At 37.7% G+C, this 21,269-nt stretch overlaps 2 protein-coding genes across 2 annotated transcripts; one reads left to right on the top strand and one right to left on the bottom strand.

Annotated features, from left to right (window-relative positions):
- Window positions 1-1,022: 1,022 nt before the first annotated feature.
- Window positions 1,023-12,104, top strand: LOC113660974 (L-threonine ammonia-lyase). The gene is made up of 11 exons (XM_027174843.2): window positions 1,023-1,126; window positions 2,333-2,690; window positions 3,121-3,237; window positions 5,384-5,625; window positions 5,862-6,027; window positions 6,463-6,562; window positions 6,726-6,801; window positions 7,670-7,795; window positions 8,358-8,525; window positions 11,171-11,228; window positions 11,452-12,104. Exons 1-11 carry the CDS (start codon window positions 1,023-1,025, stop codon window positions 11,560-11,562), a joined length of 1,626 nt encoding a protein of 541 aa, XP_027030644.1. The 3' UTR covers window positions 11,563-12,104.
- A 1,644-nt stretch (window positions 12,105-13,748) lies between these two features.
- Window positions 13,749-20,420, bottom strand: tmem254 (transmembrane protein 254). Its single transcript, XM_027174821.2, has 4 exons — window positions 20,235-20,420; window positions 17,409-17,512; window positions 17,256-17,315; window positions 13,749-15,278 (listed from the first exon to the last, which is right to left on the bottom strand). Exons 1-4 carry the CDS (start codon window positions 20,319-20,321, stop codon window positions 15,155-15,157), a joined length of 375 nt encoding a protein of 124 aa, XP_027030622.1. The 5' UTR covers window positions 20,322-20,420; the 3' UTR covers window positions 13,749-15,154.
- Window positions 20,421-21,269: the final 849 nt, after the last annotated feature.

Here is a 21,269-nt window from a genome sequence, read left to right as displayed (position 1 = left end):
CAAACAAATATGAACACAATCACAAAAAGGAGCAGTCTTTGTTTTATTTTAAAGTTGATATTTTGATTTACTCTCTTTGATTTACAGACTAAAAATTCATTCAATCACATTTATAACTATTTTTTGTTGTTAAAAAAAACTTATATCCTATGTTCAGTTCTATAACTGTTTCGAAGCTTACATATTAGAGAGGGATTGAAAATATCATAGGGGAACATGTTTCTAAAGAGCTTAACATTTTTCAGATTAAACAATGAACAAATGATTTCAGCAAACAGTTCTGCTAGTTCCTCAGATGGAGGAGTGTCTTCATAGATAAAAGAACATTAAGTTCTAGCATCAATCTAAGACTACATTTCTTTGTTTAATTACGTATGCAAAAGTATTCATTTTTAATAAGAGAAGCCTCAATTATGAAATATAGGCAATCTACTGGTAAGGATTGATTAATTTGCGGACACAGTGCATGTACATTATATTGTTATTTTCTCTGTTATGAAATTAAAAATGATTGAGCTCCTTTCCTCTCTGAGTCTGGACAGTCTGAGAGCATAAGCACTGTTGCAGATATTAACCACCCACAGACAGTAACAGGGTTACAATAGGCAGAGTATGGAGAAAGCGGAAGGAGTATTGAAACATGGTCTCTTATACACAGTGTAATGTCCAGGCTTTTATCCATACCAAAGAGGGCTGAGAACATTGTTTCTTAAGCTTTAAGTCTCTATCTATCCAGTTAGAGTGTCTGATCAGCCCACGTCACAGCTCAGTTTAAACAGGGACCGAGACAGGAATAGAGCTCAAGGCTTGGCCAGCAGAGACACAGAGCCCAGGAAGAGGCTGCTATTTGTCTATTGGTAATCCCTCTTTAAATAGTCTTACAGGGCAAGTTAGGGCCCTGCAGTTCAACAGTGTGGGGAGAACAGCACGCTCTTACCGGTATTGCAGTTCCTACCCAGAGGAAAGAAAAAGACCACATAAGAACGGGAGCTATTGCTTAACTCAGTAACACAAGCTTCAGAATGAACTTTGCTGCACAGTTTTTCTTCACAAGCTATGTGGGGGAGAACTCACTAGCACGAAGGGGATTCAGTGACAGTGAGGACTATGATCCCTTCTGGCACAGGTGGGAAATCTCAATTGCATCTCTAAACGTCAAAGATTCCTTGAAGTGAGATCTTCCTCTTACTATATCACCTCCACTGTAGTTTTTTTTGTAGTTCTTTCCCAGCTTTTTTTCCTCTTGATTTCCCTGCCACTCTTCATACCATCAGTTGTACCTTCCCAAAAACATCCTTCACTTGTTTCCTCCATGGCAGGCATTCCCTTTCTCATCTCCTGTATATATTTTATGTATATTCAGTATAAAATTTAGCTATCCAAAGATAAACACACATCATCCACTCATACACATCTAACGTCTCCACCAGTAAGAGTCACATCTTGATTTACAACTATCGTTTGCAGGGTTTTGTATCGGTATTCCTGCACTTCCCAATGCTCCAAAACATAGGACCCCTCTCCATATTTTATTATAACATGTTCAGATTACTTTCATCTACTACTCTGCATCACATTTCTAGATTCTAAATTTTTCTTGTATTTTATAGTAAATCAGATTTAATTGAATTATCTGATATTGTGTTTGACATAAAAATGAAGAAAATCAATCTATATCAAATGTTTTATGTTTGGTGAAAAAAAAAACAACTTTTGAATAAGGCAAGCATCAGTGATGAAACCAGCTATGGATGCAGAGTATCTAAGTAACTGAATATTTGTATTGAGGACAATATTTACTTGAAATACTAGATAAGTTTTAGCATATTTTTGTAATTGCTTCAGTAACGTATCTTGAGCTGTGAATGGGCAGCATGCAATGGTATCTGTTAAACAACAGATATATTGATTCTCAATTCTCAGGTTTTTGGAGTCATGGCGTGATTATTTTTCTATAACAAATTTCCATGTCCTATACCTTTTATATCACATAGATCATTAATCTAAGACACAAATTGTCTTGTCTGAGTTGTAATGTTGGCTCTGTTACAGTACAGTTAGCATTTTTAGATCAGTATGTGTTATCAGCTCACACTCACAATGAAATGGGAATAGGAATAATCTTCCTTTCAAATGTCTCCATACAGTAAATCTCTGTTTCTAAACATGGCAACTGTTTTATATTTAGTCAATTATTATTTAGTAGCCACTAATAATTTATATTTTTTTCTAACCAAATGTATGTGAATTTCTTCATTTACAAATGAAAACATGATTCAGGGAATGAAAGAGGTATTTTCCCTTAACAAAGATCTATATCTTCCTGTATCAGTGATGATTGGCATTTGGGCAGCAAAATAAAGAAGTGCTCATCTAATGATGGCAGCGTCATTGAAAAAAACGGCATCATCAGCAATGGAGTCCTTACTCGTCGACCCACCCTCATCTGCCCAGAGCGCCTCCGAGACTTTGGTGCTGAGGAGTACTTGAATGGAGAAGTGAGACCTTTTAAGACCAAAGAGATGGAAGCACCTGAGATGCAACTGATGGCACCTCCTAAAACCCCCATCCAAAGCATCAAGGACTACAAGCCAGCACACAAACCTCCTGCTGAGTACCTTGGCTTTGAGGACATCAGTGCAGCAGCATTAAATATGCAACAGTCAGGAATTCAGAAGACCCCCTGCACAGTATGTCAACTTAACCCAGTTTCTAGCAGGATTTGAGAACTAGCCACCCACATGAGTCGGGTTCTGTATAAACATTTTGACATGACATTCTCTAGCCTGTATTACCAAAGGCCAGTATGTCTTGTTGCAAATAATATACTTGTGCTACTCAAATTTTTGTCTAAACAGCAAATGTAAACATAAATGGAGACCAGTTTGTGTTTCTAAAATACTTTTAAAACATTTCATCCTTTTTGGAGAAGGTGCAGAAGAAGGGGATTAGCCTGGGATTGAGGTTGTGTCTTGCTGGTTTTCATGTAAAAACTTTACCTGCCTCCACACATAGAGAAGTTTGGTTTCAGGAAAAAAATTAAAGAATTCAGTAGAAAAACATTTGGTGGTCTTGAACAGACAAACTATCATCTAACTCATTGTCTTTTTTGCTTTTCAGTACTCTAGACTATCCAAAATATATGGCATGGAGATTTATCTGAAGAAAGAGTACCTCCACTATACAGGTTCAGTAAAGGAGAGAGGAGTTCTGTATCTGCTCTCCTCACTACAACAGGTAAAGTTTGCTTCACTTTGTGTTTTAAATGAACTAGGTCAATAGTTTACAATTAATTACATATACAAAGTGAGTGTAGACTAAACAACTTTAAATGCCTCCATAAGCTAACTTTAAGGAAAAACTTCCAGCTCCAGGGTTCTCCGTCTTATTGCGAGCTCGGCTTACTGTCTGTGTGGAGGTTTACATGTTCTCCCTCTGTCTATTTGGAATTCTTCTGGGTTCTCCAGGTGTTTCTTTTTATTTCTGAATCTACTGCAACCTTGAGCAGGATGAAGCGGTTCCTGAAGATGAATAAAAAATAAAATAAAATAAAAAAGATCTTATTAGTCATGCTTTTTAGCTTAATATCAATTCATCATCTTCTACCATGCCAAAAAGCTATATCTCCCCACCCAGAGCCAAAATTTTCTTGCCATTGATTATGGATCAAACCATTTTACCAAATTTCAGAGTTAGTATTACTCCACATACAGTATCTCACAGAAGTGAGTATTTTATCTCACATTTTTGTAAATATCTTATTGTATTGTTTCATGTGGTATTACTGAAAAATGACACTTTGCTACAATGTAAAGTAGTGAATGTACAGTTTGAAAATAAATAACCCACACACAGCCATTAATGACTATACCACTGGCCACAAAAGTGAGTACACCCATAAGTGAAAATGTCCAAAGTGGGCCCAAAGTGTCAATATTTTGTGTGGTAGCCATTGATTTCCACCTCTTCCACTCTTCCATGATGACGTCCCAGAGCTGGTGGATGCTAGAGACTTTGCGCTCCTCCACCTTCCATTTGAGGATGCCCCACAGATGCTCAATAGCTTTAGTTCTGGGGACATGATTGGCCAGTCCATCACCTTTACCCTCAGCCTCTTTAGGCAGTGCTCATCTTGGAGGTGTGTTTTGGGTCGTTATCATGTTGGAATACTGCCATGCGGAGCAGTTTCCGAAGGGAGAGGATCATGCTCTGCTTCAGTATGTCACAGTACATGTTGACATTCATGGTTCCCTCAATGAACTGTAGCTCCTCAGTGCTGGCAGCTCTCATCAAGCCCCAGACCATGACACTCCCACCACCATGCTTGACTGTAGGCAAGACACACTTGTCTTTGTACTCCTCACCTGGTTGCCACCACACACGCCTGACACCCTCTAAACCAAATAAGTTTATCTTGGTCTCATCAGACCACAGGACATAGTTCCATCAATCTATGTGTTTAGTCTGCTTGTCTTCAGCAAACTGCAGGCTTTCTTGTGCATTATCTTTGGAAGAAGCTTCCTTCTGGGACGACAGCCATGCAGACCAATGTGATGCAGTGTGCGGCATATGGTCTGAGCACTGACAGGCTGACCATCCAACCCCCCCCACCCCCACGCCCACCCTCACCCTTTCAACCTCTGCAGCAATGCTCGCAGCATTCATATATCTATTTCCAAAACACAACGCTGACCATGTGCACTCAACTTCTCTGTTCGGCCATGACAAGGCCTGTTCAAAGTGGAACCTGTCCTGTTAAACCGCTGTATGGTCTTGGCCACCATGCTGCAGCTCAGTTTCAGGGTGGCAATCTTCTTATAGCCTACACCATCTTTATGTAGAGCAGCAATTTGTTCTTTGCAATGAGGGGCCATGTTGAACTTCTAGTGACCAGTATGAAAGAGTAAGAGCAATAACACCAAATTTAACACACCTGCTCCACATTTACACCTGAGACCTTGTAACACTAACGAGTCACATGACACCGGGGAGAGAAACTGGATAATTGGGCCCAATTTAGACATTTTCACTTAGGGGTGTACTCACTTTTGTGGCCACCGGTTTAGACATTAATGGCTGTGTGTTGAGTTATTTTGAGGGAACAGCAAATTTACATGGCTATACAAGCTGTACACTCACCACTTCACATTGTAGCAAAGTGTCATTTTTTCAGTGTTGTCACATGAAAAGAAATAATAAAATATTTACAAAAATGTGAGGGGTGTACTCACTTCTTTGAGATACTGCACATATGTCTATAAGGTGTGTTCAAAAATGAGAAGTCTTTCAGTTAGGCTTAGGTTTAACCCAAAGTTATGCAAATACATTTTTTAAAATAAAACAAGCCTACAAAAATTCTGAAAGTTTATGCATATATTTGCAGGACCAGCAGAAGAAAGGTGTCATTGTGGCCACAGACTGTAACTTCTCCATGGCAGTGGCTCATCATGCAGTGGGACTGAGAATCCCAGTCTTTGTTATAATGCCTGCATACACTTCCCCACCACGGCTGCGCATGTACAGGGACTACGGGGCCATGGTTATCTCCTACGGCATGACAGCTCAGGACTCACAAAACCATGCCCGCCATCTGGCCAAGGAAAATGGTTACCTCTGCCTAGAGGAGTAAGTGCCTTGTTTTTTTGTTTTGTTTTTTTGCTCTTTTTTCAATCTGCTCTGCTGCATGCAGAAACTCAATCATTAGAAATCATCATGATGCCAGCAGTCGCATTTAACTGTATGAGAAATCAAGTCTGTATTAGCATTTTATTACTGAGTAATTTGGCTTAGCATTTTTTTATGGTGTTCATGCAAGCATTGATTCATGCACATACCCATCTGTCTCCCTTTCCAACTTGCAGGGATGACAGTGTAGTGTACCTGGCAGGTCTGGGTACATTAGGCAAGGAGCTCCATGAGCAAGTGCCAAAGCTGGACGCAGTTATTGTGCCTGCTGGGGGACAGAGCGGAGTGCTGGTTGGGACTGCAGCTGCCATCAAACACCTAAACCCACGCATCTCAGTCATAGTATGTCTGAACAAGATGCTATCCACTACACACATGGAGTCAGTTTTATTATTTATGTCCTTTAAGGCTTAATCTTATGTGTTAGCATGGATTCTGAGAATACAAATGGTTTATGCTCAAATTAGTCCACAAAAGGTGAAGACTACACTAGCAAGTGACACATCATTTATTGCTTTCTGAATGAATAACTGTTGAAATTGTTGCAAAGCTTTAATAACTCATCTAAAAGTTAAAAAATGTCATCAGGTAATACATCTAATTGAGTAGATGTTAAAAATGGTGACTTTATTATTATTGAACATCTAATTATGGTTGAAGCTAATGATCAATAAAGAAGGCATTAATCATATAGCAAAGAGCTCAGAGAAAACTGCAGGGTCCATTATCACTGATGAATTATCACTCATCCTGGATCTTTTTTGTTTTCTCCAACAGGGTGTTGAGCCAGAGGAGTTTCCACTTCTGCTAAAGTCCCTCAAAACAGATTCGCTTGTCAGTGATTTTTCCCACACCACAAATAAAAAGCTCTATAGAGGTAAATGCGTAGTCCTCTGTTTATAAAGCTCTGTCTCTCCCTTGCTAACAAATAATATTTTATCCCAAATCTTTTCCTTTTTTCTTTTCATCCTTATTTATTAATGACAAACAGTTCCACATTCAGACACAGCTTTGACCTGAGCTCTTGCTTTGTTTCTCAGATTTCATGCAGCACTCTTTGGGAGCACACACTTTGCAAATAGCCAAGAAAATGGTGGATAAAGTGATCTCTGTCAGGTACAGTGTCTATTCTTGAAAGTTTATAGACTATGTCTGATGCACTAGGCCTCATTTACTAAGTCAGATACAAACTAATGAACTAGTTCACCAAATTTTGTGAAACTTCTTTAATGTTTGATGTAAAGAAATTCAAAACACACCCATACATTAAATTAAATTAGGGCTTGCCATTAGAATAGGACAAAATAATTGTTGCTGTATAAAAGAAGGAAGAGTTTGTGTGTGCCTATGGCAATAAAGTGCTGCAAATGCTGAACTGCAATGCTGAAAGCTGCTTTTTGTTAAGTTTTGTGGGATCACAACATACAAAGCAGCTGTGCCATGAACGCACTGGTACTATCCAAACAGCCACATCAATGTGTGTGACAATATTTTGTTCGATTTCATTCTCACACACAGCTTTAATATAAGATTAACGAGGCCCAACATTTCCAGTTAAACTAAAACCATAATTGATATATTTAACATTCCTACATCTAAAAACTGTCAAATAACACTGTACTAAAACTTAAATGCTACACAAGTATGGTTTCAGCACATCAAGAAAATTTCACTTTGGTTCTAGAAACCAAAAGATCCACAACAGAACCACAACAATCAGAGGACATAATTTTTTTAAAATAAAATAAGCCTACAGAGGACATTCTGGCAATCTAGATCTGTTAGCTTGTTTCCTAATTATTTCCTCTACATCATTTACTTTGCAAGCATTGATAGAGATTTTGCTCATTCACATTGTAGAATTTATAAACTGGCTCAGATTAGATCAACAGACTGACCAGTTTCTTTTTGGAAGTTGGAGCACATTATCAGAACCAAAAATAAATGCTTAAGTCTTAATCATGATTTACTGTTCATACCATAGAGAGAAGGACAATTTGGTGGCCATGCTGAGGATGCAGGAGTATGAGCACACTACTGTAGATACTGAAGGAGCCTTGGGGCTGGCAGCCATCTTGGCTGGTCAGCTTCCAGACCTAAAGGGTAAAAGGTGAGCTGCACTCTAAAGCATTTAATGGCCAGAGAGTAATCCTGAATGGTGTCAACATTGTAGTGAGATAATACTGTTCTTGTAGTGAGGGATATGGTAGCTCAGTGGTTAAGGTGTTGGGTTTGAACCCCAGGTCCATCAAGCTACCATGGCTGGGCCCCTGAGCAAGGCCCTTAACCCTCAGGTGTAAGTCACTCTGGATGAGGGTGTTGGCTAAATGCCATAAATTTAAATAATACCGCTTGGCACTACAATATAATGCTTTTATCACAAATAATATAATGTTGACGTGAGAGTAAATCTGAATAAGAATCAATTCAGTTGTGAGATAATATTGCCATGATTCTATTGTTATTCTACATGCTAATGTTATTGTAAGACTCAACATGCTATTAAAATGATAAGTGATTTTTTTAAATTATAGTGCAGATTAGATAAGCATTAGACTTTCTTGTTTCTAGCTAATGTGTGTGTGTGTGTGTGTGTGTGTGTGTGTGTGTGTGTGTGTGTGTGTGTGTGTGTGTGTGTGTGTGTGTGTGTGTGTGTGTGTGCACCCATACAGAGTAGCAGTGGTAGTTTCCAGTGCTAACATGGAGCTGGAACTGGTGAGGGAGTGTATAGACAGAGCTCTGGTGCTGGACGACCGTGTGAGCCACTTCAATGTTCAGCTGGGAGATGGACCAGGGGACATGGCTAAACTGCTGAATATACTAGCTCGAGAAGACGTCAGGTCAGAGGAAAAGAAAAGGCCTTGCTTTGCAGTCTACTTTTAATTGTAGTTGTAGACAAACTTCTTTGGTTCTGACTGCAATAATTTATCTTCAGTAATTAATTATCCTGACAAGAAATAGTAATTTGCAGCAGATCAGTGAACACCACAAGCATTTTCATATGATTGCAAAGGGAATTGGAAAGAACAATCTGTTAACCATGAGGAAATTAATCAAGTCATCAGAATCTATCAGTAAAACACCACTGGTAAGCCATTCTGGGATGTCAACCTTTCTTAATTTTAATGACAGTGTTACACATCAATTCATTATTCATTTATATATATATCAAGTCAAGTCAAGTCAAGTCACTTTTATTGTCACATCACCACAGCACATGTGCCTTGGTGAGTGAAATTCTTAGGAGCAAACATAGGAGCTTATGTACTATAAAATGTGTATTAAACCCATCATATTTGAGATATGGAGTTATACACTCAGTAAGAACTTTATTAGGAACATCTGTACACCTACTTGTTCATGTAATTATCAAATCAGCCATTTGTGTATCAGCAGTGCAATGCATGAAATTATGTAGACACAGGCCAGCAACATCAGAAATCCACATCAACCACCAGAATGTAGGGGAAATGGGATCTCAGTGATTTTGACCATTTTCCAATTCACACAAAATTAGATTTCCCTCAAAAGGTGCAAAAAGAAAAAACACACCAGTTCTGCAGACTGAAACCAGTGATAAGAGAGAATGGCTAGACTGGTTCAAGCTAACAGAAAGGCTACAGGAACTCAGATAACTACACAACAGTTGTGGTGAGCAGAACAACATCTCAGAATGCACAGCACGTCAAACATGACCATGACGAGTTCAATATTTTTTCAAGGTCTTCCCGGTAACCGGATCTGAATCCAATAGAACACTTTGGGATGTCAATAGATTCACAGCATGAAAGTGCACCTGAAAACTCTGCAGGAATTGTGTGATTCAATCATGTCAACATGATCAGAATGTTTCCATGAAATCTGTGCCATGATGAGTTAAGGCTGTTTTGAGAGCCAAGGGAGGCCATTTGTATAGTGTTCCTAAGAAAGTGCTGAGTGTATGTCTAGTAAACCAGGAGATTAGAATTTTTATGATATTGCTAGAACATTTGAGAGTTGAGAGTGAATTAGCTTTTCATAATTTGCATTAGTAGTATTTCAGGGCATTGTTTCTCAGGCTGCACAGCATTAAGCATTTTAAAATGCATTTGCCGGATATCAATGTACACCTGGAGAATATCATCTTCTTTGAAATATATTGACATTGCCATATTACCTTAATATTTCAATATTTTTAATAAAATCACCAAAAGCTAGACATATCTGTATGAAACACATCTCTAAAAGACCAGTGCTGATGCCAGTAAAAGTCAGTAAAGCTTATTTCAAGGGAAGCAGCTACCATCTGGGCAACCCATGTGGCCATTCCCCTGAATACATATATTGACAATGACCTGCAGAGGGTAGATCAGCAGTATTCTCTTATTAAAACTCATGCCATAATCTTTCATAATATTATCTCAAAGCACATAGAACCTGAAAATGAACAATTGTGTTGAACAAATTTAGATGTTTCTTGAATGAGTATTATATGCACGTTAGCCCACATCCCAGATTATGTTCCTGTATGTTCCCATAGACAATATACAAATCTTTCCCACCGCCAAAGAAATTATAACCAATCTCAGTCTATTTGATTAATCACATCTCCACTCCAATAGCCTCCCATCTTGACCAACCCCACCAACATCCACAGAAAGTGTGACCAAATCTGCTCACCCACACAGTTATTATTTATATTGTGCCCTCACACAATATTTTCTAGAAAACCTATTTGGTTATATTACTAAATTAATAATTTTAATTACTCTGATCCTGACCAAGTTTAGTCTGATCCCGACTAAATTACTTGTAAATAAATGCCATTGGTCCCATGGAATTTCAGGCCCAATGCATACCTCTGCCTTAAAGCTCTTCTTCTATCAAAGTCAGAAGATGTCCAAATATTTGTGGACACCTGACCATAACACTACTATGAAGACTTTTCACAAAATTTTGAGTGTGGCTTTAGAAATATTCACATTCAGCTATAAGAGAATTAATGAGGTCAGGCACTAATGTCAGGTTCCAGTACATCTCAAAGGTTTTCAGTGGGGTTGAGGTCAGGGCTCTGTACAGGGCACTAGAGTTCTTCCACATCAATCATGACAAATCCAAAACCATGTCTTTATGGAGCTTGCCTGTGCACAAAGGCATGGCCATGCTGGAACAGGTTTGGACCCCTTAGTACCAATGTAAGGAATTTTTTAATGCTACAACATACGAAGACATTCCATACAACTGTGTACTTCCAACTGTGTTGTGACATTTTGCGGAAGAACATCATATGGGTGGGATGGACCGATGTCCACAAAGTTTTGGTTTTGATATAAACACTTTCCTTGAATAAAGTGGCTAAATATGTTACTGCATTATCACTGAATGAATAAGAAAGTAAAAAAAAAAATGCTGCACAGAATATAACAATTCTATTGATTCATTCGGTTTCATAGGGACTAGCTATTTGTTTCATCTGTCACTGATATTTGCACATATTTTACTTCAGGCTGTTGGATATTTGCCACAGGAGATACAGTGATAGGGTCGACCTCTTCAAAGTACAGGTAAGAAAATAATTTCCTCTCTTCACAGTTTTTCCCTGCCTTCATTTCCTGTCTCCATTGCATAATAGAGGCTTAAAGAAATCACTAATGCTGTCACTTGTACGTGCTTAAGCAGTCAGTCATTCCACAGAACTAAACAGCACACTCACATCCTATTAACAAAGTGCTGCTTATTCCCGGAAAGGTTTTTTTTTCTCCAGGGCTGTGCTGTGTGTTTGAACAGGTGGAGTGTGTTGTGGAGCTGAAGGATAAGAGTCAGAACTGCCATCTACGCAGGACGCTGTCTGATCTCTACCCCACACTGCGTTGGTTGGATCAGTTGAACTTGTCATAATAACTGCTGCTCTGATCATGCATACATAATCTCACACATAAACACATCATCGATCACTTTTCCAGACTAAAACACACATCAATAGCTCTTATAGACAAAACTCAAACACAGCTCAGACATAACAAAGATATAAATGCACACACATAGCATAAACATCACAAACATCAATATTCACTGACCTACTGAGTCAGTGTATGGTGAACTTCTTGCAGAAATAGTTCTAGTCATGTTAATAACAAATGTATTAAAGTAGGTGAATAAATTAATCAGAAAGCTTAAAAAAGAGAAGTGGTTTTGTTTATTTATGTAGAATAAAAACAAACAAATTCACGATAAGCAATACTAGGATGAAGATTTATAGGAGGTTTACATTTAAAAAAAAAAAAGATGTAAAAACCATTATGTTGTGTGTTGTTCACCAATCATTAAAAATAGTTAGAATTATAAAGACTCCTTTATCTGCAAAAATATTAAGTGTTTATAGTAATAACACTCACTGGGCACTTCTTTTTTTAGATTCGTGCAGTTACCTAATCAGCCAATCATGTGACTGCAAAAAAACAAACAAACAATCACACAGACACAGGTCAAGAGCTGTAGCTCTATGTAGAAAAAGTGTGATTTCTAATTTTGATCATGGCATCAGTGTTGGTGATTGAACCTTAAGTGGTTTAAGCTGACTGTAAGTTTATAGTAACTGAAAATGCTGGTATTCCTAATAAAATAGACATAAATTTTACACACAAACACACACACACACATACATTCCATGATTTTATATATATAAAGAAAAGAGATAGAAAGAGAACAAATATACTATCTTTTCATATCCAACTGTGTATTTCATGGTTATTAATAAGACTTATGACTGTAACTCACTCCATGATGACCTTTTAATACTGTGTGATATGCAGAGTGAATGACACTCCGCCAACCTGCATCAGCTGTCATTAGCTCTTTTATCCATCTCTTGAACCGTTAAACACAGTTTGGCTCCAATCCTATTTTGTGTGTGTGTGTGTGTGTGTGTGTGTGTGTGTGTGTGTGTGTGTGTGGTGTAGCTCTCAGCCACATCACACAAATAAATGGACCATGCTAAAATCTGCAGCAGAGGGAGATGAGTATTAAGATGGATAGTGGAACAAAAGTGGTGCAGCGAGGACGGCACGCTCTTGAGTAAAGACCGAAGAGAGTGCTTGAAGAGAGGGGTGATTAGTGCAGTCTAATCTTTTAAGTCCATTAGCTAAGGTCATTCTGTCCCATAGACCCACAACCAAATGCGGGATACAAGATGCCCAAAAATAGAAAGCCAGACTGTATACTGTAGACCTGTAGTCTTATCACAGATGAAGAATCCGAGTAATAGAGCTATTATCTTTGTCATTGAACGTAATGTTAACTAACGAAGTGCAGAAAAATGTTCATGCCTGTGTGAGAGTCTCTAAAAGGTCATTTGTTTCCTCTTGTGAAATACCAACTGACGTCAGAATAAATTTAAATGATACTTAGCAATAAGCCAAAAAATGCTTTTAAATTCATTATTGTTAAAACCGTTTGATTTAGGTTGGCTGTAGAAGAGAGAAATGAGGTAAGCACTCAGTCCTGCAGAGAAATGAGCAAGAATAAGCTTTTGTGATAGATCAAATTCAGTAAGTATGGCATTAAGATAATAGCAAGTGCCAGGTCTCTAAATGTGTCATAAATCAAGGCACTCAGCATTAATTCTGCAAAGAAAGCAAAAATAGCTAGAAAGTCATTTCAGTTTTTGAAGGTTTGATTATGCATTTAATTTGTGTTTATGAATAAATAGATTAATATATTTTTTCTAAACAATAGTGAAATGTTACAAGGGTTGACCTTTGTTTCATGAGGCCAGTCTATAGACAGGTCATATTCTAAACCTAAGAATGATGCTCGGCTCAGATTTGTGTCTGTCTCCTGTCATTTAAATGCTTCCAGATTATGTGTGGAAGTATGGGAAATCCCAGGAGATGTTTCTGTGGCTGAATTATAGCCAGTACTGGACTGGGGTAGTGAACCAGTTTGAACAAATGCAGTGGTAAAAACAGTCGATCAGTCTGATGATGTCTAAAACCTTGCTATCTATGTGTGCTTTCCTCACACAAGGAATGTCAGGTTTTGTGTGACACATTTTCAAGAAATGTTTAACAAAGAAAACAAAGACAGTTGTTAAATTGCCGCTTTATTTAAAAATAAATTATAAACCTCACTCATCACACCATCTGAGTAAAAATTAGAAATGTTAATAATTTAAAAATCCACTTCATATAAGCTCTACAGTACATTTAAAGAATCTTTCTTAATTAATTCCGTATTCTTATAAATCTATTAGCTATATTATATTCTTCTTCTTCAGTATAAACAATTCTATGTATCACACATCAGTAAACACTGTATCCTGATGATCCCCTCTGTGTTGTGATTAATAGAGGATGTCAGACTTGTGCCATGCTGTGATATAGCTGGACTACATGTCTCAGGTTCTGCAGGAAATCTAACAAGAATCTGCGACAAATATTTTACACAGGTATCTGTTGCTTGGTGTAGTGTTTAAAACAAGCAATCATCTAGCATGCAAAAGTATTCGCTTCCGAGGTGACACAAATTCAGTTGGGGTGAGAAATTGAGGGCATTTTGGAAAACAGTCTGGATAAAACCAGCCTCAGCTGGTTTATTACTGGACTTCTTGGAAGAAGCTGACCTACATCACAGAGTAATCCTGAAAAGGGATTTTTTTTTTAATCAAAAGAGCTGCTTAACAATTAAATTTTAGAAATATTACTTGAATACTAAACTAATTGTTCTTTCTTTGTCTAATTTCAACAGGTCTAATTATAAATATAATGTGAAATTATTAGAAAATCAAATAAGAAACTGTATTGTGTTTAAGATTTGTGTCGGAGAATACAAAAGCATGTGAAGCAACGCCTCTATATTCAAAAGCAGTTGTGTCCAATACTATTTTAAAAACAACTTCCTACTCATGTTTGCCAATTTTATCCCGAAGTTTGACAAACCCATTTTCCATTCAGGTAGCCTGTTCTCTAATCTGTGACAGCACCAATAATCTGCGTAGGTGGAGGCACAGTTTATAGTCTGTGAATCATGTCTCTGTGAAATTGCTAACTGCCAAACTAAAATGATGAAACTCCCACCCAAGGAGAGCTTAAATTCACAGTCACAGTTGGTGTAGGGAACAACAGGGCCTTAAATTCAAATCTAAACAGTTTCAACCAGATGAAATGGAAGGCACAGTTTTTCCATTGCTCTGAAACTGGTTCTGCAGTCAGGAAGAGCATCCACAGTAAAGCTAATAATTCTAGCTTATGTACTACGGTTATTATTTATGCATGTATTGTGAGTATCTCTTGCAAGGAGTGTTGCTGTAAGAGCTCATGTTACTGTCCACAACTTTCACAGTTTCTACATCAGAATGATCTGATTTTGAAATATGGTCCATATATTTGTATTTGATTGGAAGGCTTGAATTCTGATGGATCCTTTTTGTTTGTTTGTTTGTTTGTTTGTTGTTTTCTTTTTCTTTTTTGGAGCTGTGCACATCTGAAGCTGCTCAGTGACGTTTGGCACGACCACCAGCCTTGTATTTCAGGAGTAAACCCAGGGATGCAAAGCCAAACAAAAAGGTCTGAACAAACCACAGGAGCCGTGTTGATGGACTGTCGATGCCTTTATCACTGCAGAGAATAAGAGACACAATCAATGGTTAAGATTTTCTAACTGCAGAAGATAATGTGACGCTCTACTGCCCCCGTGTGGCAGACAATAAAAGGTCTGACTGTTCCAATTCAGACATTTACTTTGTAATCTGTTCTGATCAATTCTGATGTTATAGCAATAATATTTTATATAAAATACACAATTTTTGTTTTAATTATTGCAATATACAGTCACTGTCCACTTTGACATGTGCATCAGCCAATTATGTGGCAGCGTAATGTATAAAATCATACAGATACAAGCTTTTGATAACACAAACAGCACATCAAACAGCAGAATGGGGAAACATTTTATCTCACTGGTGTGTTGGTGCCAGATAGGCTGCTTTAAATAGTTGGTCTCCTATTTAAGTGTTGATCTCCTGAGATTTTCACACACAACTATAAAGTTTGTCAAAGTGGTTTGAGCTGATAAAAAGGCTACAAGAAATACAAGTTTTTGTAAGCCTTTGCAAACAGATTCCTGCTCCTGGCTGACTGGAGGTCTCTCTGACAAGGTCTTCTGCTGTTGGAGGACATCCACCTCAATGACTGACAACTCAACTTGTGGTTTCTGAGATGCTTTTCAGTTCAGCATAGTTGAAAAAAGTTTGTTTTGTTTTATGATTTAGGTTTATTTGTTATTGTTCAATTCAATTCAAGTTTATTTGTATAGCGCTTTTTACAATGGGCTTCGTCTCAAAGCAGCTTTACAGAACATAAACATAGAACAGAAGTTAAACATAAGGAGAAAAAAGAAATAATGTAGTAAAAAATAAAGATATATATAGTTCACAGTGTGTATGTATGTATGTAAGTATTTATTTATCCCCAATGAGCAAGTCTGAGGGGACTCAGGCAGCAGTGCAAGGAAAAACTCCCTTAAATTGGTAAGGAAGAAACCTTGAGAGGAACCAGACTCAAAGGGGAACCCATCCTCATATGGGTGGAACTGGGGGTGAGATTACAAATATACAGTCAATCAAGTGTTGAATTGGTGTAAAGGTCACATGGAGTTCAGATCTCCTCTCGGTATCAGAGTCCAACTGGAGCTGGTAGATCTGTAGATGTCTCAGGATTTTCATAGAGTCAGCCTCATCTCAGTGGAGGTCCAGAATCTTCATTGCACGGAAGACGATCGGATCTGGTACAATGTCTTAGCTGGCCATTCTCATCTGATCTCTCTTATAAGTAAGGTGTTTCTGTCTGCAGAACTGCTGCTTATCAGATGCTTTTTTTCACATCATTTTGTGTACACTCATTCAAATAAACTCAAACCAGCACCAACCACCCTGCCATTCAGATGTATTTTGAAGCGCCTGACAGGTACATGCGTAATTTTATGCTGCCACATAATTGGCTGATTGGACAATTGCATAAAAGTGCTGGAAGTAGTACAGGAGTTCTGCCATTGTGGCTGGTGGGCATATATAATATAGATGGCAGGGGTGAGTGTGAGTGTGTGTGTGTGTGTGTGTGTTCACGTTCAGGTTACAGGAACTGCAATCACCATACATACTGTATTTACACAAACCCGCATTTATATAACTACATATGAATACGATCTTTAAGAATATAAAATATTTGTTTATGTTCATTTGGTAGGTATCTTTGGGAATGTACAATTTCATATTCATAATCATCTTCATGAGACTGTAAATGAGTCAAAAATACAAACATTTTCCTCTTTATATCCACTGAAGAATAAAAATGTATCTGTTGGGTCACATTATAGCACAACGCTGTTGAATCTGCAATTGTGTTCAGTGCTGACAGTAGTGCTGACTGTCAGTTACAGGTTTATATTATTGTGCATTCTAATTCATTATCATTGATATGGTAATAATTAACACAGGTATAAGAGGAACAAAACATTTTGGGACAGCACACCTCTTATGCTTTATGTTCACATTTACAAATCCTGCTCAATCCCACAGTATTTTCAGTACTGCTTACCTGCATACTTTCAGTGCCAGCAGAGCTTCACACAGATGGACAGCCCAAGAAATCCACCATCTGAAACACAGCCAGCCATGACACAAACAAATCACACTTTTGACAGGCAGAGAGTCTGCTGAAGAACAGCATGTGAACAGAAGAGACACTCACCCCATGTACATGAAACTGTGATATTCTTTGACCAGATACTGTGTGAGATCACCGAGTGGCCCCAACATGTCATAAGGGATTTGTTGTGGCCAAAACACAGCCCACTGAAACACAAGAAATGTGATATCAGCTACTATCCTACTCTTATGCTTAGTGTGAAAATGGAACGCAAGTCCATTACTAGTGTTTAAAGTGTTAAAGTTTTATCAATCAGCCGTTATGTCTTGTTCTCAGAAATGGCTGTTATAAAAGGCTTCTCACTCTTTCAAATATAAAAACATGTCTATATATGTATGCAGGTTTTCACATTAGGAAAGTTTCTGTGATTGTTCCTGGTTGCCCTGCAGCATGGATCTGGTTTTAGATATACCTGATAATATCAAACCCTGTTGCATTTACATTCATCTTAGATCATAATAAAAGTGTATGGAGAAGACAATGTGACTCACCATGTTATTTTTTATTTTTGCATAGCAAGGCATGTTACCTTTTCTGTGTCCCGCAACGTTCCCCTGCCACTCATGCTACCCGTGTGTTGTGGAAATAATGACGTGTGCATTATGCGCAAGTTACATAACTAATAATGTAATGAACGTAAACATTATTTATTTTCCAAAAGGATTTTGAAGGAGAAACTAAAAGAAATCAATTCAGCAAACACTGTCCAATAAGTGTACAAATTACACATAAGGACATGCAACAGAAACGGTTTGGTTTGTTTATTGTTTTTTTTTTTCTGGTTTGACTGAAAAGGTTTTTCTGGTTACCGTGTTTGTTATTCAGGGGGAACACGGCACAAAGCCAGCCGAACATTTAGACTTGAAACACTTGAACAAAAGAGTCTCCTTAGATAGACTTCAGGCTCCCTGCAACCCAGATGGATGGAGGGATGGATGGATGGATTTAGAGATACAGTAGATGGAGTGAAGAGGTTTGCTTTTTCATAGACAATGCCTAACATCTATGAGAGAGAGAATTTAAAAAAGAAGCCTAGCCTACAGATATTAAAGCTTTAGTTAGCATTAGCTGACAATATGACGAGACAAACAACGCAGCAAACTGTAGCTTAAATATCAACCAACAATATTGGATAGAAAAGGTTAAAATCTAATGTTTGTCATTACTTTGAAATGGAAACTATTAAATAACAATGTGTAATTATTAGATCTATGAGACCCTGTGACATAAAGTGGGACAAAGTTATTTTTCACACACAAAACACACACTTCCAGTTATTAGCCAGCTGCATTGTCTGGCAAAAGGCAAGTTACAACCTGGACAGGATGCCAGTCTATTGCAGGACACAGTTGCACACATACTCACACACCCACAGACAATTTTTGTGTCAGAGCAGCAAGTTTCCCCAAAAGGTTTGCAGGTATAATAAAAGTTGAAGCTGTGGAACTTAGTTAAGGAGAGCGTACATATTTGATAGACTCTAGAGAAACTGCAGAGGTTGTTGAGCAAGAAAAAGCCAGATCAGCATTTCCTGAAATATTACAACACCCTGTCTTGCACCAATAACAATGACACTGTCAGTGTAGCCGAGAGCACATCATGTTGATGTGAGCGATGTTGATGTTATCTGAAGCTCTTGAACTGTAACTGTGATTTTATGCTCTGCACAGACATCACACAACTGACTGATTGGATAATGACTTGAAAGAGCACTGATACCTATTAAACTGGCCAGAAACCAAAAAAGTTATGAACAATTTATGGATTGCAGGTTCAGTGCTATGTAAGTATTAATGTAGTTTAGACATAACAGCTGAAACACAGAAGCCCTAATCAGACCAGGGGTGTTCACTCTTACTCGGAAAGGCCCGTGTGAATTCAAAAGATTGCATTGGTTTCCCTCTGGGATGCTGATCAGGAGGTCAGGGTTTAAGGCACTGCCAAGGTGCCACCACATATCTTCCCAAGCACACTGACTTCAACCTCCAAAGCTGGGATATGTGAAGAAAAGTATTCCACTGTGCTATAACGTATGTTTGTTTTAAAAGAATAAAGACTTCTTTTTCTTAATCAGGTGTGATTTCAGTTTGATTGGAAGGAAAACCTGTAGTATGCACCATATTCACTGCAATAAACTGTAGCAAAAAAAAATGTCTGTACAAGATTGCCTTCATTTTGGATTTGTAGAATAGGATTTGTTGACCTACGATGAACAAGGTCTAACTGTTGTATTGCTTTTGTGAGAGAGGACACGATTGAAATTCCTAAAGCATTTTTGATAGAAGTGTGACAATTTTCTATAACTACAAATACCATATGTTTTGCACCAGTCCCTTCATCCCTGCTGTTGTGGACTATTGAACGCAGTTTATATTTTTAAACTGTAAGGGATAGGGTACATTTTGGCTATACCCCTACACACACACACACACACACACACACACACACACACACACACACACACACCCCTATTATTTCCCCAAAGCTTCCATTCAGGCGTTTTGTTTTCACTGCCAGCCAGAGTAACGTTACATAAATAATGGAGCACCATGATCCTGCACCACAGCTAGACTTTGTCCCATAAAGCAAATAAACTCCTTCACACACTAACAATGTGCTATTTATCAGTTATGTGATAAAACGTTCTTCACCTTTACTCCAGAGACAACAGACAAACATTACACACCAAATCCAGTGAATTACACCTGCCACGTAGCAAAATTATAACTAAAAAATGTACACTTGAATTCCACTTGCTTGGGCAAATATTAGAAAATGAATAAAACAATAGAAAATACAAAGTGCACTGTGCATGGATATATTAGTGAAGACTTTTAATTTGTATTTTCCCTAATAAATGCAACTTACTGTGTAGTAGCTCATGGATAGAGTTACAGTTACTATCCAGAAGAGACTGGACCTCCTAAAATAGGATCTGCCATCACTTTTAGCCATTTGTGAGACGTTCACGTTTCCCCAGTCAAAAGTCTGAAACACTCTTAAACAGATACTGCCGCGTAGACCGGTCTTTTAACAGCGACTGGAAATGGCACTTTCAAAATAAAAGTCTCAAAGTCTGCAACCGTTTAAGAGTCCTACTAGTAGAAACTGGTGTTAAATACATGGCATCAGGACTAACAGTAACACAAAATAGAACATTCAGTCATTTCAGTCAGTATGTAAATGTGTTAATAATTTTAAAATTAAATGGATTTTATGAGTTTCTTTTTCTCTTTGTTTTTTTAACAAACTATTTCTGTTGAATTCACAAACTAGAAAAAATATTTATTGTAAATAAAGAATGCACAGCAAGTGATTTTAATCAATTTGTGAATCCACTGTAAAACTCTTTACATCATCATTTGCTTGTATATAATTCACATGCTGCATTTACTGAACAAATAACTGGAAATAACTGAAACCTCTGAAATGACCTATTTGACGAGTAAACGTATTAAGACTTTTTTTCGTAGTACTTGTTTTAGAGTACACTGAAATTAAAAACAAACTAAACACAAATGTTTACTGATTTGAGTGGTAACAGTTTACAGCCTGATGCCAGGTTTCATTTGGTCCATGCAATGTTACATAAATAATACTGAAATGACTTGAACCTGCTTCATAAAACATGCTAACACCAGACCACTAACAGCTTTAATTTAGACCTGATCTGTAAAATAGTGAGCAACACACCCAACTTTACAGTCAAGTCACATGCTTACTGCATTGGAAAGAAGTCAGACCTGTAAATATGAAATCAAATGCTTTTGGTAGGTGATCACAATCAAATGCTTCGGCGTTAGGTATGTAAAGACTAAATTTGTTGTTAAAGAATGAACAAACGAAGACCAGAGCGCTGTTTATAGGAGAAGTCATTAAGCTTAGAAAAAGGGAAAGTCTGTC

Source organism: Tachysurus fulvidraco, chromosome 4 (genome assembly GCF_022655615.1).
Source record: "Tachysurus fulvidraco isolate hzauxx_2018 chromosome 4, HZAU_PFXX_2.0, whole genome shotgun sequence".
Taxonomy (NCBI): Eukaryota; Metazoa; Chordata; class Actinopteri; order Siluriformes; family Bagridae; genus Tachysurus; species Tachysurus fulvidraco.
Note: the sequence above shows the minus strand (reverse complement) of the source record. Positions and strands in the feature narration are given on the sequence as shown.

What these genes read in the sequence shown, in the direction of transcription:
- LOC113660974 (XM_027174843.2), top strand. Translation starts at nt 1,023, where the DNA reads ATGAACTTTGCTGCACAGTTTTTCTTCACAAGCTATGTGGGGGAGAAC. An exon ending in CTAGCTCGAGAAGACGTCAG is followed by an intron (nt 8,526 to 11,170) that starts GTCAGAGGAAAA and finishes ATTTTACTTCAG; the next exon opens with GCTGTTGGATATTTGCCACA. An exon ending in TCGACCTCTTCAAAGTACAG is followed by an intron (nt 11,229 to 11,451) that starts GTAAGAAAATAA and finishes GTGTTTGAACAG; the next exon opens with GTGGAGTGTGTTGTGGAGCT.
- tmem254 (XM_027174821.2), bottom strand. Translation starts at nt 20,321, where the DNA reads ATGGCTAAAAGTGATGGCAGATCCTATTTTAGGAGGTCCAGTCTCTTC. An exon ending in CACAGTTTCATGTACATGGG is followed by an intron (nt 17,316 to 17,408) that starts GTGAGTGTCTCT and finishes GCTGTGTTTCAG; the next exon opens with ATGGTGGATTTCTTGGGCTG. An exon ending in CTGGCACTGAAAGTATGCAG is followed by an intron (nt 15,279 to 17,255) that starts GTAAGCAGTACT and finishes TATTCTCTGCAG; the next exon opens with TGATAAAGGCATCGACAGTC.